The 24,006-nt window shown below is 40.5% G+C and overlaps 3 protein-coding genes across 3 annotated transcripts; all 3 read right to left on the bottom strand.

Moving 5' to 3' along the window:
* Window positions 1-8,355: 8,355 nt before the first annotated feature.
* Window positions 8,356-10,809, bottom strand: LOC139908942 (E3 ubiquitin-protein ligase TRIM21-like). The gene is made up of 2 exons (XM_071895825.2): window positions 10,710-10,809; window positions 8,356-10,031 (listed from the first exon to the last, which is right to left on the bottom strand). The coding sequence occupies exon 2, from the start codon at window positions 10,027-10,029 to the stop codon at window positions 8,356-8,358; it is 1,674 nt and encodes a 557-aa protein (XP_071751926.2). The 5' UTR covers window positions 10,030-10,031; window positions 10,710-10,809.
* A 3,837-nt stretch (window positions 10,810-14,646) lies between these two features.
* Window positions 14,647-17,275, bottom strand: LOC144541938 (E3 ubiquitin-protein ligase TRIM39-like). Its single transcript, XM_078287258.1, has 2 exons — window positions 17,176-17,275; window positions 14,647-16,437 (listed from the first exon to the last, which is right to left on the bottom strand). Exon 2 carries the CDS (start codon window positions 16,433-16,435, stop codon window positions 14,744-14,746), a length of 1,692 nt encoding a protein of 563 aa, XP_078143384.1. The 5' UTR covers window positions 16,436-16,437; window positions 17,176-17,275; the 3' UTR covers window positions 14,647-14,743.
* A 3,967-nt stretch (window positions 17,276-21,242) lies between these two features.
* Window positions 21,243-23,628, bottom strand: LOC144541943 (E3 ubiquitin-protein ligase TRIM39-like). Its single transcript, XM_078287308.1, has 2 exons — window positions 23,619-23,628; window positions 21,243-22,948 (listed from the first exon to the last, which is right to left on the bottom strand). Exon 2 carries the CDS (start codon window positions 22,944-22,946, stop codon window positions 21,273-21,275), a length of 1,674 nt encoding a protein of 557 aa, XP_078143434.1. The 5' UTR covers window positions 22,947-22,948; window positions 23,619-23,628; the 3' UTR covers window positions 21,243-21,272.
* Window positions 23,629-24,006: the final 378 nt, after the last annotated feature.

A 24,006-nucleotide genomic window follows, 5' to 3' on the forward strand; every position in this document is an offset into this window, starting at 1 on the left:
GACTGCAGGTCACAAAGAGAGCTGTTAATCTGAATGAATTAATAAATAAGTTATATTATTAAACAGCAAGCCAACAGTCAAGAATTAAGAATTGCAGCATAATGGTGAAATAGCATTTTCAGTAGGGCTGCGCAATACAGAATTAATTCATATCACAACATTCATCATACTTGATTTCACAGTATACAGTAGTAGTAGGACTGAAGAAATTAATGATTAGACAGAAATTACTGCACAGCCATGATTAAGAGAGAGGTAGAGCTTTTGTTTGGAGAGCAAAATTTGGATATTGGCCCTCATATACCATAAGAATTAATGTATATATTTGTTCAAAGACTCACCTCATTAACAAACTCTCTTCCTTGATCAGAGAGAATTCTGACAGGGCAACTGTGCCTGTAAATTATAGAAACAAGGTTTCTAGCTACTTCCTTAGCAGTTTTAGTTAGGGCTGCCCCCTAATAGTCGACCAAACGTTAGTCGATGAGAAGAGTCTTAGTCGACCAAGTTTTCATTGGTCAGTTAGTCGCAGGGAAAAAAACCCCCCCTCAAACTCCATTCGGGAGCTGCGCCTTGTCGTTAAAAAGTTATTAGACCAGGGTTGCACTTGGCGGGTGTATTGCTGGGGACCCAAGGACGTGCAGTGTCGGATTTGGTGCAATTTGGACACACGACACGTTCAATATTAATAAACTTTGAATAAACAAGCGGACAGTGCTCTGTGCAGCAGCGGGGCTCAAAGCAAGCGACTGATAGCCTACGCCTATTGTGAGTTTTTTTTGGGTGAACCAGAGTGTATTTCACCGGTGTTTCTGACCACGAGTAGCCGCGACTTGGGTGTGTTTTTAAAAAAAAAATAAAAAAATTCATAATTAAATTAATATCATAAACGTGCGACGACTAGTCGACTAATGGCTTGAACTAACGACTACTAGTCGACTAGGAAAATCTTTGGTCGGGGGCAGCCCTAGTTTTAGTTTTTAATGGAAATGCTTCCACCCACTTGGAAAATAATCTGTGGCTGTCAAAATGTAAATATGGCCATCAGATGTCTTCGGAAGTGGTCCTGTCAGGTCAATACCGAGCAATTCCCACATCGATGAAACCTAACAAAAACAGAATTGGATGTACAGTATAAACTCCCGTTTGTGGTGATTTGGTAGGATTTGGGGACAAAAGATATCTTATATGTTAGCCCAATTTGCCAGTGGGGAAAATGTTTATATACCCTGATTTATGATTTTTAAAATTCTTCAGTAACTCACATAAACGAAAATGCTCATTTACCTTAATACTTTCCAGTTTAGCATCAATCACAAGTGGGTTTCCAACCCTTTGGCACTGATCACATTCACTGACCTAGAAAAATTAAGAAAAAAAATGAGTGGGTTTGTTAAGGGTAACCAATAAGAAGAGTGAACAAATTTAAAGGAAAAAAGTAAATGGATATGGAGTGAGAGTTAGAAAACTAACTGAGGTAGTAATAGTTACATTTGATTATTAAAACTAATAGATGAACAGCTAATCAGGACAGCAGGACATTGATTACTGACCCATTTCTCAATGTCGGTAGAGATTCCTGGCCAGTAGAATCGACTGGACAAAGCATTTCTTGTTTTAAAAATCCCGCTGTGGCCTCCGATAGGGCTGCTATGGAATTCACAAAACAGGGTTTTGCACTCTGCCTTTGTCCTCACAGCCTTCCTCCGTCCATAAAAAAGTTCCCCATCTGCATCAAGAAAAAAATAAAGCTATGTTAGGTCTTGTTTTTATGTATTCAAATTTATTTCCAACATTTTTCAAAATTTTATTACTGACCAGAAACTCTGAACTTGGCCGCATATCGCCGCATATCTGCTTCTCTGTTTTGGTGTATCCCTCTGGATACTGACCAAAAGCAAGAACATTTCTTACTTGGTTATACCTCTCCTCCATGTTCACCTGTACTGGAATATGAGTATGATTAAAACAATGGAGTAGTGATGTCAGATAAATTGTATGGACATACACACAGACGGATAGGCACACTAATTTAGCTACCATATTACATGACACCAAGTTCTAACTGAGGGTTAATATGGCAATTGATATGATTCAGATCTTAGATGCATTCTCTCTCTCTCTCTGTCTCTCACACACGTTCAGTGAATGGAACCTCAGTGCCAGAACAGATCAAGCAGACAGGCATTTGGTTTTTTGGGGGGGCATCACTTCCATGAACTTGATCCAACTATAATCATTATTTATAATTCAATATTACCCCCTCTATCTCCACAGACAGCGCACTATCATATCGACTTTTTTTGCCATTCTTGTAAGCCTGCTACATAAACATAAAGTAGGCCTATATTCATAAGCCTGTTAAATAAACATAAAGTAGCCTATATACATATATTTATACCATGGTCTGGGTGAATACTCGATTCTGATTGGCTGCAGGGTGTCCATTAATTCCTAATAATGGACACCTACTAAGTAGTTCCAGTGAAACTGTCTGTTCACCGTTCTAAATTAATGCGCTGGCTACGTAGTATCAGCCATAGACATATCAGCCTGTATCTAAAATGAGTAACCATAGCAACAGGGACGCGGTCAAAGCCTCCGTTTACTCCATTCATTTGTGACAATTGACAATGACATGGCTGGATAGCTAGCTAGTCTTGTTGTTAAACATACTGTCAAATTATATTTACTGCTTTTTCTGTGTTCTAATAATTTGTGTGAAATGTATATGGTGTAAATAATTTGACGTTACCTTTTCATGACTGTCAAACAACAGCAAGATCATTAAAATGTTTTTCTTGAAGTCTAAAAATGCTAGCATGAACCCTCCTTGAACGGAAGTTTGCACGGAAGTTTGCTAGCTTAGCATTTTGTGACTTCCAGAAAATAAACATTTTAATGATGATGCAGGTCTTTGACAACCGTGAAAAGGTAACGACACATTATTTACACCGTATACATTTCACATAAATTATCAGAATACAGAAAAAGCAGCCACAGAAAATGTCAATGTTGTACCGCACGTTGTGAGCGTGGCCTGTTTGAAACGTCACGGGGCCTGGTTCGAACACATTTTTGGGGGGCTTTGCCGTGGATCATCGGCTACATTCCATTCCAAATCCCGTCAATCTGCCGTACAAAGTGTGTGGACATTTCTGGTTCCCCAGGTATCTAAACTGAGAGCTGGGGCACAGGGGTAAACTGACCTGGAAATGTCCGTATACCCACAATGGAATAATCTGAAGTATCTGGGACCTGAAATCTCTGGGTATCTTAAGTGGACGGGCGTGTGCTGGGATATGCAGCTGTTGACACGCTGAAGTAGAATATTTCCGTTTACTTCCGTAAATTAGAAATTTCATGGCAATATAGGCCCAGAAATGTGTATTTTCATCCAGTGCTTCAAGTTAACCCTTTAAGAGCTGAATCATTGCAAACAAGTTAGAACTTATCAACTTGATTCAGAGACTGATTTCCCTAGTGTTTGAAGCAGTGAAGGATGTTGGTTAGGATTTTTGTTTTTCATAGTTGAAAGAATCAGTCAAGTTCCGCTTTATTGTCATCTCAGCTACATACATCTACATATATACATCTAGATATACAGAGAATGTACACAGTGACACTAAATATCATTTCTCTGGGTGCTGTGTACTGTAGATATAGTACAAATCAACAAGACAAATTAGTATTTAAAAATAGTAAAAAATAATAATTGAGGCCCAGCCAGGACAGCTTCCCTATCAGCTTCAGTGGAATAACTGTGTTGAATGCTGAACTGAAATCCATGAACAGCATCCTAACGTAGGTGTCTTTTTTGTCCAGGTGTGTCCAGGGTGTTGTGCAGGGCAAGCGATATGGCGTCGTCCGTGGACCAGTTAGACCGGTTTGTGAACTGGCAGGGATCTAAAGAGGCAGGGAGACTGGACACAGTTGTCTTATTCGGCAGTGGTATTATGGTGGCAGTTTTTAGGAATTTCAGGACGATCGCCTGGCTCAGAGAGATGTTGAAGATGTCTGTCCAGACATCTGCCAGTTGGTCCACGCAGTCCCTGAGCACACGACCAGGAATGCTATCAGGTCCTGCAGCCTTGCGTGTGTTGACTCTACTTAAAGTCCTCCGCACATCAGCTGCAGACAGACAGAGCACGAGTTCGTCTAGAGGGGGGATGGTCTTCTCTGTTGACGCATCACTTGGTGCTTCAAACCAGGCGAAGAATTGGTTCAGCCTGTCTGGGAGAGAGGCGTTGCTGTCCTGAATGCACGTGGTGATCTTATAATCTGTGACGGCCTGAATGCCCTGCCACATACGACGAGTGTCTCTGGTGTCACAGAAGTGGCTGTGGATCTTCTGGGCATAGGCCCTCTTTGCTTTCTTGATAGCTCGGGACAGATTGGCCCTGGCTGTCCTGAGGGCCACTTTGTCACCTGATCTGAAAGCAACCTCACGTATTTTCAGCAGAGCACGGACCTCTGCCATCAACCAAGGCTTCTGGTTGGCGCGCTTAGTGACAGATTTGGTGACAGTGACATCTTCAATACATTTGTATACAAAACCAGACACAGTCTCTGTATATTCCTCCAGATTGATATGATGTCCATAGGTGGCTGCTTCTCTGAAGATATTCCAATCCGTGTTTTCAAAACAGTCCTGTAGTACAGAGGTGGCTTCCTCTGGCCATTGAGTCATATTGGAACTTAAACTGCAGAAAGTGAGACCAGGAAGTAGCAGGAAGTACCTGAGGAAGTAGAAAAGAAAAACCAAAGAAAACAGGTAGCCTGTTATATGTAGTGCAATTAAATTCATGTGAATGTGTGGACAAGGACATCTGCTGGTTGTGAAATGTAATTGCAGTGCTACTGATAGCGCAAGGTCCTCATAAAAGTTGTAAAACACACTCAAAATTGATTTACCTTGTAGAATTTGAATGAATACACTTCAGGTAAACTCTGTAGTGAGTTTGGTGTAAAACTATCCATGCATTATGTTTTTATGATCCAGTGTTGTTGTTTTTTTTTTTGTGTCTACAACACATACCACTGTAGCCAGTGTATAAATCCCAGCTGCGCTGTGAATGCTTGCTGTGGGAGAGGTGATATATTCAGAGAGAGAGAGAGACTGACCATTGCACTTGTATGTTGTGTACAGATTGGCAATAAACTAGAATCATCAACCAATTCTTAAACTTAAAGGGGGAGGAAAAAAGCAGGAGTGAAAGGCCTAGGTCAGGGATTTCCTCCTGCTCCTCCTCCCCCATCATCATCATCTGTGCAATATCTGATTTAAAGAATTTGATTCTTGATTCTTGATTCTAATGTGTATAATGTGTAATGTGTGTATAATGTATGTAATGTGTAATACCTCATGTATATAATGTAACCTGTTACACCAACAACTCCATATTTATTCCAGCATCTTTGCACTCTGCACCATTGCACTATTGTCCTTTGCTTACAAAGAATATTTTTACATAGTAGTTAAATGTTAAATGTTTAGGTTTACCTCTGTTCATCTTGTTGTCCTTGTTTTTAGCTGTATATCTATTCTGTGTAAGTATATTGAGAGCAACGAAAAACCAGAGTCAAATTCCTTGTATGTGTACATACTTGGCCAATAAAGCTGATTCTGATTCTGATTCTGGCCTGTTAACTTGGGGGCATGGCAGGTCACACATCGATCAATCGATGCAACTTATATGGCACATATTGATCATGCCCATACCCATGATCGGTTTCTTCAAACAATGCCCTGAAAATGATAACTCTTGGCAAAGTGCATTTGCTTCACCATGTCTACCCTGTTTGTTTTGTTTGCCCGGATTTTCTCCACATAAAGGAAAGAAGCCATTCTCCCTGGTTGTGTGTGAAGTAAACATGATTCAGGGAAGGAGTATCAGGGAAGGGAAGAGCTACTGTATCACAACCTGGGAAATAATAATAAGGAATTGTCTTTCAATATGCCCGACACTACGAACACTCTTATACTAGAGTTTATTAACTCACATTTAAGGCAACAGGTGAACACACGTCTTATATTAAGCACAAAATGTGGTTGAGGTAGCGATTTTTCCCATGGCACGCCATGCGGCCGGGGGCAGAAAGTGGAAAAGTCAGGTCACTCAGTCACTCACTCATGGAAGGTTTGCACGGAGCCTGTGCTTCATCAGATGGCCTCTAGAGGGCACGCCGTGGGTCTGCACTGGGTCTGTGCTTGTTCTACATAAAAGCAGAATGGTGTGAACACTCTCCACTACAGGGAGCAATCTGCACATCTATCAAACAACCAGCAGCCCTCACAGCTGCACTGTACTCTGTGTATGTGTGTGTGTGTGTGTGTGTGTGTGTGTGTGTGTGTGTGTGTATGTGTTTGTGTTGCTATGGTAAAGACAAATATCACAATTGGATGAAAATGTTACTCTAAGACAGCTCTCCTTATCCAAAACATGATAATGCCATATACATTTTTCAGGGAAGGGAAGAAAATAAAGGAAGAAAAAAAGAGAAAACATTCTTCATCCATCCTTCTTTGCTTTTTTCCTTCCCCCCTATTCCTACAGTACAGTTTGCACATTTCACCTTTCACAGGCATGAGCATCAAGTGCATCAAGACAAATTTCTTGTATGTTCTGTGAATGCATTAAATTAATGCACTTACTGGAAGCTGCATACATGCATCTGCTAATTGCCTGAAATGTAAATGAAACTGCTGAAGGTTTCTGTGACTGTGATTCTGACAGAAAATCTGTCATGCAGAGGATCAGCATGTTGCAGCCTGAACATCAGACCCATGGATGCTGAGTCAGGGTTTGCATAACTTTTCATGGAGGAAAACTTTCATGCAAAATCAATTCAGTCCAAGAACTAAGGTTTCTAGAAAATTGTTATATGACTATGAGCACAATACTCTTTTAAATTGATGCTGGATATGACTTACGTCATATACTTTACACTATCCATGTTATTCAGGCTTCCAACATGTAACACACACACACACACACACACACACACACACACACACACACACATACACACACAATTCAGTATGGGCTTGACATTTAACCTACAGGAAGTGCATTCAATAATTTTAAAACAAAGCATAAGCTATATCACGTCTATTACACTTAAAAGATGTTTGCAAAATCCAACAAAGTGTGTCAGTTTTCAGCCAACAAAACAGGGCTTTACCTGAACCCAGGTCCTCTGGTTGGAGAGACACTGATGATAAAGGGAATTTACTTGAGATATTTCCTTTGGATTTTTACCCCTTTGTGCCAAAAATCAAATTAGATCAATTTCTGTGATTTCTGTGTCTTTTAGTTATATTCAGCCTCTCTAAGTTTCCTCTTCACAATGAGTCTGATCACTGAGCCAGGAAGTGGCCTTGGAAACTGTATTTCTCCTAGTTTTAACAGGTGACCATGAGGCTAAGAAAGCTACAGGCAGAGACTGTTGAAACTATTCAGTAAATCATCTGTGTTGATAAGCAGCAACATGAGTTGAAAAAGAACAGAAGGCATCAGTAAATTTCTGTCAGCACTGGAAATAAAGATACATGAAACACAAAAGTCCATAGTTTCTAAATCTTTAATGTTCAAACCAAATGAAAGGAGAGGATCAAGTGTTTGTCCAAGATTGTGTCTTGACCCGATGGTGTGTGAAGTAAGATTAAAAGAATCAACAATGTTAAAGAAGTCCAGAGCAAGACTTAATCAGACAACAAACATAAACATTAAAATCAACAATATTGACAATTGTGTCACAGTTAGGAATGAAGAGCGACAGCACATCAGAAGTCTGAAGTAAAATAATCATGAGGCCAGTACACTAAGATAAATCAAGTGGGCAGTTGTTTGTGAACTGAAAACAAGACAAATACAATGTAACCACAGCAATTTGATTTTAGAAATGATGCCATGACCTTAAAAAAAACTCCATATTCTAACTAAGTATACAGAAAGGGATTATAAACAAGTGAAATATGATTACTGTTAAAAAATTGTATGAGATACTAAAATTATTTATCCCACATAATCAGGGCAATGAAGATAGCTTTCAAAAAATATATGGTGCAGATTACTGAATACCTGTCCAAATTTATGAGTAACAATCTATTTTGCTACCCTAAACAAATTGTGGAATCTTGCTATTAGTTTTCCTCTAAAATGTATAAGATAGTAAATTGAACAGATGATACGATTACATTTGAATAGTTGAAAAGGTATTTCCAGTTGTGTAAAATATTTGTGTCTCTAATAATATTTTTTTTAATCACTGTAATCTTGTAAAATGTAATAGATTACTCACCAAATGTTCATGTGAAAAGATACAAAGAAATATTGCTGATTCAAACTGAACTCACTCTGTGTGTTTGACAGGAGTGATGATCAGAGGAGAATAATCATTATAACTGGGGCTAATGAATGGATAGATCTTCTCCTTGAAGGTGCAGCCAGTGAAAGAGTAGATCAGAGTCTCGGCCTCCACATCATAGAAGGACACCAGTCCCTCCTCATAATCTAAAAACACCCCGACCTTCTCAAGCTTCTCTATCAGGGATAGACTAACACTGGGATCATCTAGAGCCTCGTAGTCATTTCCATCTCTCAGCCATATAATCCAGTATCCTTTGTTGGGGTTAGATGAGATTTCTCCCTTCCTGTTGCTTGACTCTCTAACTACTCCTAAATCCCATTCATGCCCTTTTACCTGAACCTCAAAGTAGAATCTCCCTGAAGAGAAACCTTCTTTTCCAAGGACATTGATACAGTGATCAAACCTCTCTGGGTTGTCAGGGAGATTCTTACATCTGTCTCCACATCTCACTTGTTTCCCATACTTAGACAGGATGAGTTGAGGATGTGCTGTATCAGGGTCAAGAGTCACATCCACTGCGTACAGCTGCTGGATCCTCCTCATCCTAACGTCTTCTGGTAGCTTCTCCAGATCTTCCTTAATCCCCTCTATGTGTTTAAGCAGAGTCGTCATCTCTTTAGCGAGTGTCTCCTCCATCTGAGCCACAGCTCTCCTCACCGTCTCCACACACAGATGAGTGCGGACACTGATGCCAGACCAGTTGTTAGTGTGTGGAGAGGAGGAGCAGGATGGGAAGCTCTGGAGGAGGTGGAGGTGGTCTTCAGTGTGTGAGAGACGCTCCAGCTCAGTGCTTCTCCTCTGGAGCTCACTGATTTCCTGCTCCAGCTCTTTGATGAACCCTTCAGCCTGTTTCTCTGCTGCTCTCTGCTTCTCTTCAATCACCTCAATCAGCTCAGCCTGGTTTCTTTGAATGGAGGCCACCAGAGCAGTGAAGACCTCAACACTCTTAGCTATCTCTTCCTCTGTGTCTTTCTTGTTGAGCTGCACTGACGCTTTCATCTCCTGAATCTTCAGTTGTCGTTCTTGTATCATCTCCTGTACTTCTGCCTTTTTCTTCCCCAGCTGAGCCTTCTTCTCTTCATACTCTTCCTCTAAAGGGACTGTATCATGAGTCTTATGTTCTGTACACATGACACAAACACATGTCTGGTCAGTCCTGCAGAAAAGGTCTAAAAACTTGTCATGTTTCTTGCACATCCTGTCCTCCAGGTTCTCCACAGGATCGATCAGCTTGTGTCTCTTCCAGGCTGCGACTCTCTGATGAGGCTCTAGGTGAGTCTCACAATAAGAGGCCAAACACACCAGGCAGGACTTCAAGGCCTTGAGCTTGGTGCCAGAGCAGAAGTCACAGGGAACCTGCACTGGTTTGGCAGCTTCTTGGTTGTGGCTTTCACTGCTGGCAGCTTTCACATCAACAGACTTCCTGAACTGAGCTGCCATTTCAGAGACCAAAGTATTGACAAAGAGATCTGGTCTGTTGGCAAAAGACTTTTTACACATTGGACAATCACACTGGTCATTGTTGTCCCAATATTTGGTGATACAGGCTTTACAGAAGTTGTGTCCACATGGAATAAAGACAGGCTCAGTGAAAACATCCAGACAGATAGAGCACAGGAACTGCTCTTCAGACAGGAGACTGATGGCTGAGGCCATTTCTAGAGGAGAGGAGAGGAGAGGAGAGGAGAGGAGAGGAGAGGAGACAAGGAGGAGAGGAGAGGAGAGGAGAGGAGAGGAGAGGAGAGTCTTTAATAGATGGTTCCATCAGTTCAGTGTCTTTTGCAATCCTCACATATAGATATTCCTACTAATAAAGCACAGCTGATATTACTTGAGAGTGTATTTGGTTTATTATAACCACTTTTTTCTGATTGAAACTAAGCCATTTTGCCAGCATTACTGTAATCAATCAGTAACAAAAATGGTAACTGTGATTCATTACAAGTACTAACAAAAACAGCAATCAAATTACAGATGCATTTTAGAAATAGTTCATTAGATTATTACTAGAAACAGGTTGAGAATGAGAATGCCGATTTTACACCATCTGAAATCATGGATGTTGACGATGGCAACACTATTACAGAGACATAAATTATTCACTTCATTCTAAACTCATTTTAATACTCTGGCTAATAATGTTAGCTGAATGCTAGTATATTAAAGACAAAATTATGAACAAAATCGTGATGCATAATTAATTACAGTGAGTAAGCTGTTCACACTGCATGAAATGTTAACATGAGATAGTAGATTTATAACATGTAATAGCTCTAAACATCCAGCACATCAGAAATCTAGTGAACACATGAACAGAATATGAAGTTAAACTTCACCTGTATATGGATGCTGTCTCTGCTCTCTCTTTTTGTGTGAAACTTCAAAACAAAACAGTCCGTTTGCTGTAGAGCAAGATAACTTTCAGTTTCATTTCAGTGAAAAAAGACTGAGATGTCCCTCCCCTTCAAGTTAACCCTTTAATAGCTGAGTGTTTGCTAACCAGTAAGAACTTATCAACTTTAAATAACAACTTGATTCAGAGACTGATTTCCCTTTAATTTTTGATGCAGGGAAGAATGTTGGTTGGGGTTTTTTAGGGGAGTTTTGCACATGAGATTTTCACAGGTGAAAGAATCAGAGTTGAATCACACTGGGACTCAAACAGTAGAAGTTGAGATCAGGAAGTAGGAAGTAATAAAAAATGTATTCAGCCTCCTAATGTGCTTACACCAATTGGTGCAACTTACTGTATATCACACTGGCCATGCCCATGCATTGATTGTATGATTGGTGCAATGAAAATGACAAAGTAGATTTTTTTTTTTTTTTAACCAGGCTCCTCTCTCCACATAAAGGAAACAAGACATTCTCCCTGGTTGTGTACGAAGTAAACATGATTCAGGGAAGGGAAGAGCTACTGTATCACAACCTGGGAAATAATAATAAGTAATGATACTCAAAAGGGTGTCATGTATAATGATATGTCCGACACTATGAATAGGCGATTTTTCTACATAAAAGCAGAATAGTAGTCTTGCTCTCAGACCCTCGACGCTCTCGCTTCGTGTCGCGAGAGCTTCTGGGTTTCTCAGATTAATGACATGGCAACACAGTAGAAACAAATGCATCCCAGTGTAGACAGCAGCTCGCTGTGAGCCATATACAGTAAGTGTGTGTGTGTGTGTGTGTGTGTGTGTGTACTCTGGTGTGAACGTGTGTGTGTACATGGCATGCGTACTGATTATCTAGTTTAAACTCATCCTTAAGTGTAGCTAAACATAATTTCATTATGTAAACACGATGTAACCCATTATCTGCAGGGTCAGTGTGAAGGTACAGTGGTATCAGAGGGGTTTACTCTACACATATGAACTAAAATGTATTGTCAGACACATTGAGATAATAAGTGCTGCTCTGATGAGACATACAGACAGGCATATTGCTGAAGTTCAGGAAGGTTTTCATGGTGTTGCTTGAAGGAGGCTGAGACATGATGCAGCAAAATGCAAACACCACCTCCACTGTACTTTTGTTATTTGTAGAGCACTGATGAACTTCATGAGTTCATGGCATGTGCCTTAGCCTGCTGAGCCACCATGGTATCAGTGTGTTGACTGTACCTGATGTGTTGAAGCTGGATGGAGTGGGATGTAACACTCAGTCCTTTACCACAGTGCTGCTGCACAAGTTTCACTGTAGTGGAGACAGTGACTTTACTCCAATTCACCACTAGAGGGAGCAATCTGCACATCTTTCACACAACCAGCAGCCCGCACCCACAGCTGCACTGCACTCTGTCAATCTGTGTGTGTGTGTGTGTGTGTGTGTGTGTGTGTGTGTGTCACTGTGGTAAAGACAAATCTCTCAAATGGAAGAAAAAGTTTGCTCAAAGACAAGTCTTCTTTCCCTTTTCTTCCCTCCCTCCTTCCTTCTTTCACTCCTTCCACCTTTTCCTCCATCTATCACTCCCTTCATTCATCCTCCATCTTTAAATTTTCTCCTAGTCTTGCATTCTTTTGCTTTCTTTCCCTCCCTCCCTACCTCCGTCCTTCCTTCTTTCCTTGCTTTCAACCCTTCTGCCTGCATTCAATTCTTCACCGATCCTTCCGTACTTTTTTCCTTCCCCCTATTCCTGAACAGAGGGAAGGAATGTATTTCATACATACAGTGTATTTCATACACTTTGCACATTTCACCTTTCACAGGCCTGAGCATCAAGTGCACCAAGACAAATTTCTTGTATGTTCTGTGAATGCATTAAATTAATGTACTTACTGGAAGCTGCATACACACATCTGCTGAATGTCTGAAATGTAAATGAAACTGCTGAAGGTTTCTGTGACTCTGATTCTGACAGAAAATCTGTCATGCAGAGGATCAGCATGTTGCAGCCTGAACATCAGACCCATGGATGCTGAGTCAGGGTTTGCATAACTTTTCATGGAGGAAAACTTTCATGCAAAATCAATTCAGTCCAAGTAGTAAGGTTTCTAGAAATTGTTATATGACTGTAAGCACAATTGTTTTGCTTTCATAATCTTTTAAATTGATGCGTGATACGACTTATGTCATATACTTTACACTATCCATGTTATTCAGGCTTCCAACATGTAAACACACACACACACACACACACACACACACACACACACACACACACACACACACACACACAATTCAGTATGGGCTTGACATTTAACCAGCCAACAAAACAGGGCTTGAACTTGAACCCAGGTCCTCTGGTTTAAAGACAGTCTCTAATCACAAGGCCATCCTGCCTCCTTAGTGACACCTGCTGAGATCTAGTGGAGGGACACTGATGATAAAGGGAATTTGCTTCAGATATTTCCTCTGGATTTTTACCCATTTGTGCTAAAAATCAAATTAGACCCTTCAGGATTTCAAAGAAGCTCTAATTTCCATGTCTTTTAGTTATATTCAGCCTCTCTAAGTTTCCTCTTCACAGTGAGTCTGATCACTGAGCCAGTGGCCTTGGAAACTGTATTTCTCCTAGTTTTAACAGGTGACCATGAGGCTAAGAAAGCTATAGGCAGAGACTGTTGAAACTATTCAGTAAATCATCTGTGTTGATAAGCAGCAACATCAGGAAATTTCTGTCAGCACTGGAAATAAAGATACATGAAACACAAAAGTCCATAGTTTCTAAATATTTAATGTTCAAACCAAATGGAAGGAGAGGATCAAGTGTTAAAAGAATCAACAATGTTAAAGAAGTGCAGAGCAAGACTTAATCAGACAACAAACATGAATGTCAAAATCAATATTTACAATTCTGTCATAGTTAGGAATGAAGAGAGGCAGCACATCAGAATCTGTATTAAAATAATCATGAGGCCAGTACACTAAGATACATGAAGTGTGCTGTTGTGCTGAAAACAAGACATTTAAATGAGATATAGTCACACAGGTATGAGGGTTACACTCAATGATATCCTTGTAAAACAGCTAATCAACCTCCACAGCCTGATGGTCTATAGATTTGTGTAGGTAAGAAAAGGTTGGGAGGCAGGTTATGATGGGTAAAACTGATACAGAAGGTTTGAACCATATCAGTGAGTAGAAAAATGTATAAATTATTGGAGGTCATAAGGCCCCATTCAAATAAAAGTGTTGAGAAACTAAGTCTGACATATGTGGTGTTGAAAGTGACACATTTTTTTTTTACATCAACTGTACTGCTACTTCATGTCTTACATGGGGAAGCTGTGTGATAGAAACCGGGTTTATTTAGAAGCAGTCAAAGTACCTTGTGCATAAAATCAAAAGTTGTGTCCAAGACAAATGTAAATTTAACAGATAATCTACACTGTCAATGTCTACAGATTTACATGTTTAACACAAGATGTATGACAACACTGGAGTTACATACAGAGGATTAAAAACTGTGTGATCAGTTAGTCTATGTTCTATCTTATTTCATGCAAAGTATCTATGTATTTTCACTTAATATACAGAAAGAGACTATTAACAAGTCACAACACACTGTTGTTGCTGGTAAAATTTGTATGCGATACTAAAATATTTTATCCCACATAATCAAGGCAATCAAGATTACTTTAAAAAAAACAATACATATGGAACAGATTACTGAATACCTGTCTAATTTTGGAATCAGTAACAATCTATTTTGTTGCTCTAAACAAATGGTGAATTCTTGGTGTTTTTTTGTATTTTTAGATTAGTTTTCCTCCAAAATATACAGAACAGAAAATGTAAATAATTTGAATAGTTGGCCAGTTATTTCCAGTTTTTTGGTGACAGATTACTGTAATATTATAAAATGTGATCGATTACTTACCAAACCTGCGTTTGAAAATATACAATGAAATTGTGCTGATTCAAAATGAACTCATTCTGTGTGTTTGACAGGAGTGATGATCAGAGGGGCAGAGTTTTCTTCACCATCATCATAACTGGGGCTAAACAATGGATAGATCTTCTCCTTGAAGGTGCAGCCAGTGAAAGAGTAGATCAGAGTCTCGGCCTCCACATCATAGAAGGACACCAGTCCCTCTTCATAATCTACAAACACCCCGACCTTCTCAGGCTTCTGTCTCAGGGAGAGGGGAAACCTGGTATTATCTCGAGCCCTGTAGTCATTTCCATCTCTTAGCAATATAATCCAGTGCCCTTTCTTGGGGCTGTATGAGATATTTCCCTTCCTGTTGATTGACTCTCTAACTACTCCTAAATCCCATTCATGCCCTTTTACCTGAACCTCAAAGTAGAATCTCCCTGAAGAGAAACCTTCTTTTCCCAGGATATTGATATCATGATCAAACCTCTCTGGGTTGTCAGGGAGATTCTGACGTGTGTCTCCACATCTCACTTTCTTCCCATCCTCAGACAGGATGAGTTGAGGATGTGCTGTATTAGGGTCAAGAGTCACATCCACTGCATACAGCTGCTGGATCCTCCTCAGCCTAACATCTTCTGGCAGCTTCTCAAGATCTTCCTTAATCCCCTCTATGTCTTTAAGCAGAGTCGTCATCTCTTTAGTGAGTGTCTTCTCCAGCTGAGCCACAGCTCTCCTCACCGTCTTCACATCTACCCTGGCATCAGTGCGGACACTGATGCCAGACCAGTTGTTGGTGTGTGGAGAGGAGGAGCAGGATGGGAAGCTCTGGAGGAGGTGGAGGTGGTCTTCAGTGTGTGAGAGACGCTCCAGCTCAGTGCTTCTCCTCTGGAGCTCACTGATTTCCTGCTCCAGCTCTTTGATGAACCCTTCAGCCTGTTTCTCTGCTGCTCTCTGCTTCTCTTCAATCACCTCAATCAGCTCAGCCTGGTTTCTTTGAATGGAGGCCACCAGAGCAGTGAAGACCTCAACACTCTTAGCTATCTCTTCCTCTGTGTCTTTCTTGCTGATCTTCACTGACGCTTTCATCTCCTGAACCTTTTGTTGTCGTTCTTGTATCATCTCCTGTACTTCTGCCTTTTTCTTCCCCAGCTGAGCCTTCTTCTCTTCATACTCTTCCTCTAAAGGGACTGTATCATGAGTCTTATGTTCTGTACACATGACACAAACACATATCTGGTCAGTCCTGCAGAAAAGGTCTAAAAACTTGTCATGTTTCTTACACATCCTGTCCTCCAGGTTCTCCACAGGATCGATCAGCTTGTGTCTCTTCAGGGCTGCGACTCTCTGATGAGGCTCTAGGTGAGTCTCACAATAAGAGGCCAAACACACCAGGCAGGACTTCAAGGCCTTGAGCTTGGTGCCAGAGCAGACGTCACAGGGAACCTCCACTGGCTTGGCAGCTTCTTGGTTGTGGCTTTCACTGCTGGCAGCTTTCACATCAACAGACTTCCTGAACTGAGCTGCCATTTCAGAGACCAAAGTATTGACAAAGAGATCTGGTCTGTTGGCAAAAGACTTTTTACACATTGGACAATCACACTGGCCATTGTTGTCCCAATATTTGGTGATACAGGCTTTACAGAAGTTGTGTCCACATGGAGTAGAGACAGGCTCAGTGAAAACATCCAGACAGATAGAGCACAGGAACTGCTCTTCAGACAGGAGACTGATGGCTGAGGCCATTTCTAGAGGAGAGGAGAGGAGAGGAGGGGAGGGGAGGGGAGGAGAGGAGAGGAGAGGAGAGGAGACAAGGAGGAGAGGAGAGGAGAGGAGAGGAGAGGAGAGGAGAGGAGAGGAGAGGAGAGGAGAGGAGAGGAGAGGAGAGTCTTTAATAGATGGTTCCATCAGTTCAGTGTCTTTTGCAATCCTCACATATAGATATTCCTACTAATAAAGCACAGCTGATATTACTTGAGAGTGTATTTGGTTTATTATAACCACCTTTTTCTGATTGAAACTAAGCCATTTTATCAGCATTACTGTAATCAATCAGTAACAAAAATGGTAACTGTGATTCATTACAGTTACTAACAAAAACAGCAATCAAATTACAGATGCATTTTAGAAATAGTCTATGAGTTTATTACTAGAAACAGGTTGAGAATGAGAATACAAATTTACACCATCTGAAATCATGATTGTTGTCGATGGCAACACTATTACAGAGACCTAAATTATTCACTTCATTCTAAACTCATTTTAATACTCTGGCTAAGAATGTTAGCTGAATGCTTAACAAGTAGAATATTAAAGACAAAATTATGAACGAAATCATGATGCATAATTAATTACAGTGAGTAAGCTGTTCACACTGCATGAAATGTTAACATGAGATAGTAGATTTATAACATGTAATAGCTCTAAACATCCAGCACATCAGAAATCTAGTGAACACATGAACAGAATATGAAGTTAAACTTCACCTGTATATGGATGCTGTCTCTGCTCTCTCTTTTTGTGTGAAACTTCAAAACAAAACAGTCCGTTTGCTGTAGAGCAAGATAACTTTCAGTTTCATTTCAGTGAAAAAAGACTGAGATGTCCCTCCCCTTCAAGTTAACCCTTTAATAGCTGAGTGTTTGCTAACCAGTAGGAACTTATCAACTTTAAATAACAACTTGATTCGGAGACTGATTTCCCTTTAATTTTTGATGCAGGGAAGAATGTTGGTTGGGGTTTTTTAGGGGAGTTTTGCACATGAGTTTTTCATAGGTGAAAGAATCAAAGTTGAATCACACTGGGACTCAAACAGTAGAAGTGAGACAAGCAGGAAGTAATTGTATTCAGCCTCCTAATGTGCTTACACCAATTGGTGAAACTTACTGTATATCACACTGGCCATGCCCATGCATTAATTGTATGATTGGTGCACTGAAAATGACAAAGTAGTTTTTTTTTTTGTTTTTTTTTTAACAGGCTCCTCTCTCCACATAAAGGAAAGAAAACATTCTCCCTGGTTGTGTGCGAAGTAAACATGATTCAGGGAAGGGAAGAGCTACTGTATCGCAACCTGGGAAATAATAATAAGTAATGATACTCAAAAGGGTGTCATGTATAATGATATGTCCGACACTATGAATAGGCGATTTTTCTACATAAAAGCAGAATAGTAGTCTTGCTCTCAGACCCTCGACGCTCTCGCTTCGTGTCGCGAGAGCTTCTGGGTTTCTCAGATTAATGACATGGCAACACAGTAGAAACAAATATGCATCCCAGTGTAGACAGCAGCTCGCTGTGAGCCATATACAGTAAGTGTGTGTGTGTGTGTGTGTGTGTGTGTGTGTGTGTGTGTGTGTGTACCCTGGTGTGAACGTGTGTGTGTACACGGCATGCGTACTGATCTAGTTTAAACTCATCCTTAAGTGTAGCTAAACATAATGTTATTATGTAAACACTATGTAACCCATTATGTACAGGGTCAGTGTGAAGGTACAGTGGTATCAGAGGGGTTTACTCTACACATATGAACTAAAATGTATTGTCAGACACATTGAGATAATAAGTGCTGCTCTGATGAGACATACAGACAGGCATATTGCAGAAGTTCAGGAAGGTTTTCATGGTGTTGCTTGAAGGAGGCTGAGACATGATGCAGCAAAATGCAAACACCACCTCCACTGTACTTTTGTTATTTGTAGAGCACTGATGAACTTCATGAGTTCATGGCATGTGCCTTAGCCTGCTGAGCCACCATGGTATCAGTGTGTTGACTCTACCTGATGTGTTGAAGCTGGATGGAGTGGGATGTAACACTCAGTCCTTTACCACAGTGCTGCTGCACAAGTTTCACTGTAGTGGAGACAGTGACTTTACTCCAATTCACCACTAGAGGGAGCAATCTGCACATCTTTCACACAACCAGCAGCCCGCACCCACAGCTGCACTGTACTCTGTCAATCTGTGTGTGTGTGTGTGTGTGTGTGTGTGTGTGTCACTGTGGTAAAGACAAATCTCTCAAATGGAAGAAAAAGTTTGCTCAAAGACAAGTCTTCTTTCCCTTTTCTTCCCTTCCTCCTTCCTTCTTTCACTCCTTCCACCTTTTCCTCCATCGATCACTCCCTTCATCCTCCATCTTTTAATTTTTGTCCTAGTCTTGCGTTCTGTTGCTTTCTTTCCCTGGCTTCCTACCTCCGTCCTTCATTCTTTCATTGCTTTCAACCCTTCTGCCTGCATTCAATTCTTCACCGATCCTTCCGTACTTTTTTCCTTCCCCCTATTCCTGAACAGAGGGAAGGAATGTATTTCATACATACAGTGTATTTCATACACTTTGCACATTTCACCTTTCACAGGCCTGAGCATCAAGTGCACCAAGACAAATTTCTTGTATGTTCTGTGAATGCATTAAATGAATGTACTTACTGGAAGCTGCATACACACATCTGCTGAATGTCTGAAATGTAAATGAAACTGCTGAAGGTTTCTGTGACTCTGATTCTGACAGAAAATCTGTCATGCAGAGGATCAGCATGTTGCAGCCTGAACATCAGACCCATGGATGCTGAGTCAGGGTTTGTATAACTTTTCATGGAGGAAAACTTTCATGCAAAATCAATTCAGTCCAAGCAGTAAGGTTTCTTGAAATTGTTATATGACTGTAAGCACAATTGTTTTGCTTTCATAATCTTTTAAATTGATGCGTGATACTTATGTCATATACTTTACACTATCCATGTTATTCAGGCATCCAACATGTAACACACACACACACACACACACACACACACACACACACACACACACACACACACACATACACACGCACACACACACACACACACACACACACACACACACACACATACAAAATTCAGTATGGGCTTGACATTTAACCAGCCAACAAAACAGGGCTTGAACTTGAACCCAGGTCCTCTGGTTTAAAGACAGTCTCTCTAATCACAAGGCCATCCTGCCTCCTTAGTGACACCTGCTGAGATCTAGTGGAGTGACACTGATGATGAAGCAAATTTGCTTCAGATATTTCCTTTGGATTTTTACCCATTTGTGCCAAAAATCAAATTAGATCAATTTCAATGAAGCTGTGATTTCTGTCTTTTAGTTATATTCAGCCTCTCTAAGTTTCCTCTTCACAGTGAGTCTGATCACTGAGCCAGGAAGTGGCCTTGGAAACTGTATTTCTCCTAGTTTTAACAGGTGACCATGAGGCTCAGAAAGCTATAGGCAGAGACTGTTGAAACTATTCAGTAAATCATCTGTGTTGATAAGCAGCAACATGAGTCGAATAAGAACAGAAGGCATCAGGAAATTTCTGTCAGCACTGGAAATAAAGATACATGAAACACAAAAGTCCATAGTTTCTAAATCTTTAATGTTCAAACCAAATGAAAGGAGAGGATCAAGTGTTTGTCCAAGATTGTGTCTTGGCCCGATGGTGTGTGAAGTACAATTATAAGAATCAACAGTGTTTAGAAAGTCCAGAGCAAGACTTAATCAGACAACAAACATAAACGTTAAAATCAACAAAATTTACAATTCTGTCATTTGGGAATAAAGAGAGACAGCACATCAGAAATCTGTAGTAAAATAATAATGAGCCCAGTACACTAAGATAAATGAAGTGGTCTGTTGTCTGTGAGCTGAAAACAAGACATTTACATGAGATATAGTCACCACAGATATGAGGGTTACACTCAATGATATCCTTGTAAAACAGCTAATCAACCTCCACAGTCTGATGGTCTATAGATTTGTGTAGGTAAGAAAAGGTTGGGAGGCAGGTTATGATGGGTAAAACTGATACAGAAGGTTTGAACCAGATATCAGTGAGCAGAAATATGTTAAAATTATTGGAGGTAAAAAGGCCTCTTCAAATAAAAATGGATGTGACTGATGTCTTGCATTGACTGTACTGCTACTTCATGTCTTGCATGGGGAAGCTGCGTGATAGAAACCCGTTTTATTTAGAAGCAGTCAAAGTACCTTGGGCATAAAATCAAAAGTTGTGTCCAAGACAAATGTAAGTTTAACAGATACTCTACGCTGTCAATGTCTACAGATTTACACGTTTAACAGAAAATGTATGACAACATTGGAGTTACATACAGAGGATTCAAATAGTCTATCTTCAATCTTATTTTAATTTTACTATGTATTTAAACTTAATATACAGAAAGGGACTATTAACAAGTCACTAAAATATTTTATCTCACATATTCAAGGCAATCAAGATTACTTTAAAAAAAAATACACATGGAACAGATTACTGAATACCTGTCTAATTATTTTTTTTAAATCTGTAGCAATCTATTTTTCTTTTTTGGTGAAATGGTGAAATCTTGATATTTTCATGTACTATTGGATTAGTTTTCATCCAAAATATACAGAATAGTAACTTGAATGGAAAATGTAAGCAATTTGAAAAGTTGGCCAGTGGTTAAATGATTGAACAATTAAATTTTTTTTGAAGTTAGATTACTGTAATCTTCTAAAATGTAGTCAATCACTCGCTACATCTGCATGTGAAAAGATATAAAGAAAAGTTTGCTGATTCAAACTGAACTCACTCTGTGTGTTTGACAGGAGTGATGATCAGAGGAGCTGCTTCATCATTACTGGGGCTAAAGAATGGATAGATGTTCTCCTTGAAGGTGCAGCCAGTGAAAGAGTAGATCAGCGTCTCGGCCTCCACATCATAGAAGGACACCAGTCCCTCCTCATAATCTACAAACACCCCGACCTTCTCAGGCTTCTCTGTCAGGGAGAGGGGAACCCTGGGATCATCTAGAGACTGGTAGTTATTTCCATCTCTCAGCCATATAACCCAGCGTCCTTTGTTGGGGTTAGATGAGATTTTTCCCTTCCTGTTGCTTGACTCTCTAACTACTCCTAAATCCCATTCATTCCCTTTTACCTGAACCTCAAAGTAGAATCTCCCTGATGAGAAACCTTCTTTTCCCAGGACATCGATACAGTGATCAAACCTCTCTGGGTTGTCAGGGAGATTCTGACGTCTGTTTCCGCATCTCACTTGTTTCCCATCCTCAGACAGGATGAGTTTAGGGTGTGCTGTATCAGCGTCAAGAGTCACATCCACTGCATACAGCTGCTGGATCCTCCTCAGCCTAACATCTTCTGGCAGCTTCTCCAGATCTTCCTTAATCCCCTCTATGTCTCCAAGCAGAGTCGTCATCTCTTTAGTGAGTGTCTCCTCCATCTGAGCCACAGCTCTCCTCACCGTCTCCACACACAGATGAGTGCGGACACTGATGCCAGACCAGTTGTTGGTGTGTGGAGAGGAGGAGCAGGATGGGAAGCTCTGGAGGAGGTGGAGGTGGTCTTCAGTGTGTGAGAGACGCTCCAGCTCAGTGCTTCTCCTCTGGAGCTCACTGATTTCCTGCTCCAGCTCTTTGATGAACCCTTCAGCCTGTTTCTCTGCTGCTCTCTGCTTCTCTTCAATCACCTCAATCAGCTCAGCCTGGTTTCTTTGAATGGAGGCCACCAGAGCAGTGAAGACCTCAACACTCTTAGCTATCTCTTCCTCTGTGTCTTTCTTGTTGAGCTGTACTGACGCTTTCATCTCCTGAACCTTCAGTTGTCGTTCTTGTATCATCTCCTGTACTTCTGCCTTCTTCTTCCCCAGCTGAGCCTTCTTCTCTTCATACTCTTCCTCTAAAGGGACTGTATCATGAGTCTTATGTTCTGTACACATGACACAAACACATGTCTGGTCAGTCCTGCAGAAAAGGTCTAAAAACTTGTCATGTTTCTTACACATCCTGTCCTCCAGGTTCTCCACAGGATCGATCAGCTTGTGTCTCTTCAGGGCTGCGACTCTCTGATGAGGCTCTAGGTGAGTCTCACAATAAGAGGCCAAACACACCAGGCAGGACTTCAAGGCCTTGAGCTTGGTGCCAGAGCAGACGTCACAGGGAACCTGCACTGGTTTGGCAGCTTCTTGGTTGTGGCTTTCACTGCTGGCAGCTTTCACATCAACAGACTTCCTGAACTGAGCTGCCATTTCAGAGACCAAAGTATTGACAAAGAGATCTGGTCTGTTGGCAAAAGACTTTTTACACATTGGACAATCACACTGGTCATTGTTGTCCCAATATTTGGTGATACAGGCTTTACAGAAGTTGTGTCCACATGGAATAAAGACAGGCTCAGTGAAAACATCCAGACAGATAGAGCACAGGAACTGCTCTTCAGACAGGAGACTGATGGCTGAGGCCATTTCTAGAGGAGAGGAGAGGAGAGGAGAGGAGAGGAGAGGAGAGGAGACAAGGAGGAGAGGAGAGGAGAGGAGAGGAGAGGAGAGTCTTTAATAGATGGTTCCATCAGTTCAGTGTCTTTTGCAATCCTCACATATAGATGTTCCTACTAATAAAGCACAGCTGATATTACTTGAGAGTGTATTTGGTTTATTATAACCACTTTTTTCTGATTGAAACTAAGCCATTTTGCCAGCATTACTGTAATCAATCAGTAACAAAAATGGTAACTGTGATTCATTACAAGTACTAACAAAAACAGCAATCAAATTACAGATGCATTTTAGAAATAGTTCATTAGATTATTACTAGAAACAGGTTGAGAATGAGAATGCCGATTTTACACCATCTGAAATCATGGATGTTGACGATGGCAACACTATTACAGAGACCTAAATTATTCACTTCATTCTAAACTCATTTTAATACTCTGGCTAATAATGTTAGCTGAATGCTAGTATATTAAAGACAAAATTATGAACAAAATCGTGATGCATAATTAATTAGAGTGAGTAAGCTGTTCACACTGCATGAAATGTTAACATGAGATAGATTTATAACATGTAATAGCTCTAAACATCCAGCACATCAGAAATCTAGTGAACACATGAACAGAATATGAAGTTAAACTTCACCTGTATATGGATGCTGTCTCTGCTCTCTTTTTGTGTGAAACTTCAAAACAAAACAGTCCGTTTGCTGTAGAGCAAGATAACTTTCAGTTTCATTTCAGTGAAAAAAGACTGAGATGTCCCTCCCCTTCAAGTTAACCCTTTAATAGCTGAGTGTTTGCTAACCAGTAAGAACTTATCAACTTTAAATAACAACTTGATTCAGAGACTGATTTCCCTTTAATTTTTGATGCAGGGAAGAATGTTGGTTGGGTTTTTTTAGGGGAGTTTTGCACATGAGATTTTCATAGGTGAAAGAATCAAAGTTGAATCACACTGGGACTCAAACAGTAGAAGTTGAGATCAGGAAGTAGGAAGTAATAAAAAATTTATTCAGCCTCCTAATGTGCTT

Source organism: Centroberyx gerrardi, chromosome 12, assembly GCF_048128805.1.
Source record: "Centroberyx gerrardi isolate f3 chromosome 12, fCenGer3.hap1.cur.20231027, whole genome shotgun sequence".
Classification (NCBI taxonomy): domain Eukaryota; kingdom Metazoa; phylum Chordata; class Actinopteri; order Beryciformes; family Berycidae; genus Centroberyx; species Centroberyx gerrardi.

Excerpts from the sequence above, each read along its gene's own strand:
- LOC139908942 (XM_071895825.2), bottom strand. The coding sequence starts at position 10,029 with ATGGCCTCAGCCATCAGTCTCCTGTCTGAAGAGCAGTTCCTGTGCTCT.
- LOC144541938 (XM_078287258.1), bottom strand. The coding sequence starts at position 16,435 with ATGGCCTCAGCCATCAGTCTCCTGTCTGAAGAGCAGTTCCTGTGCTCT.
- LOC144541943 (XM_078287308.1), bottom strand. The coding sequence starts at position 22,946 with ATGGCCTCAGCCATCAGTCTCCTGTCTGAAGAGCAGTTCCTGTGCTCT.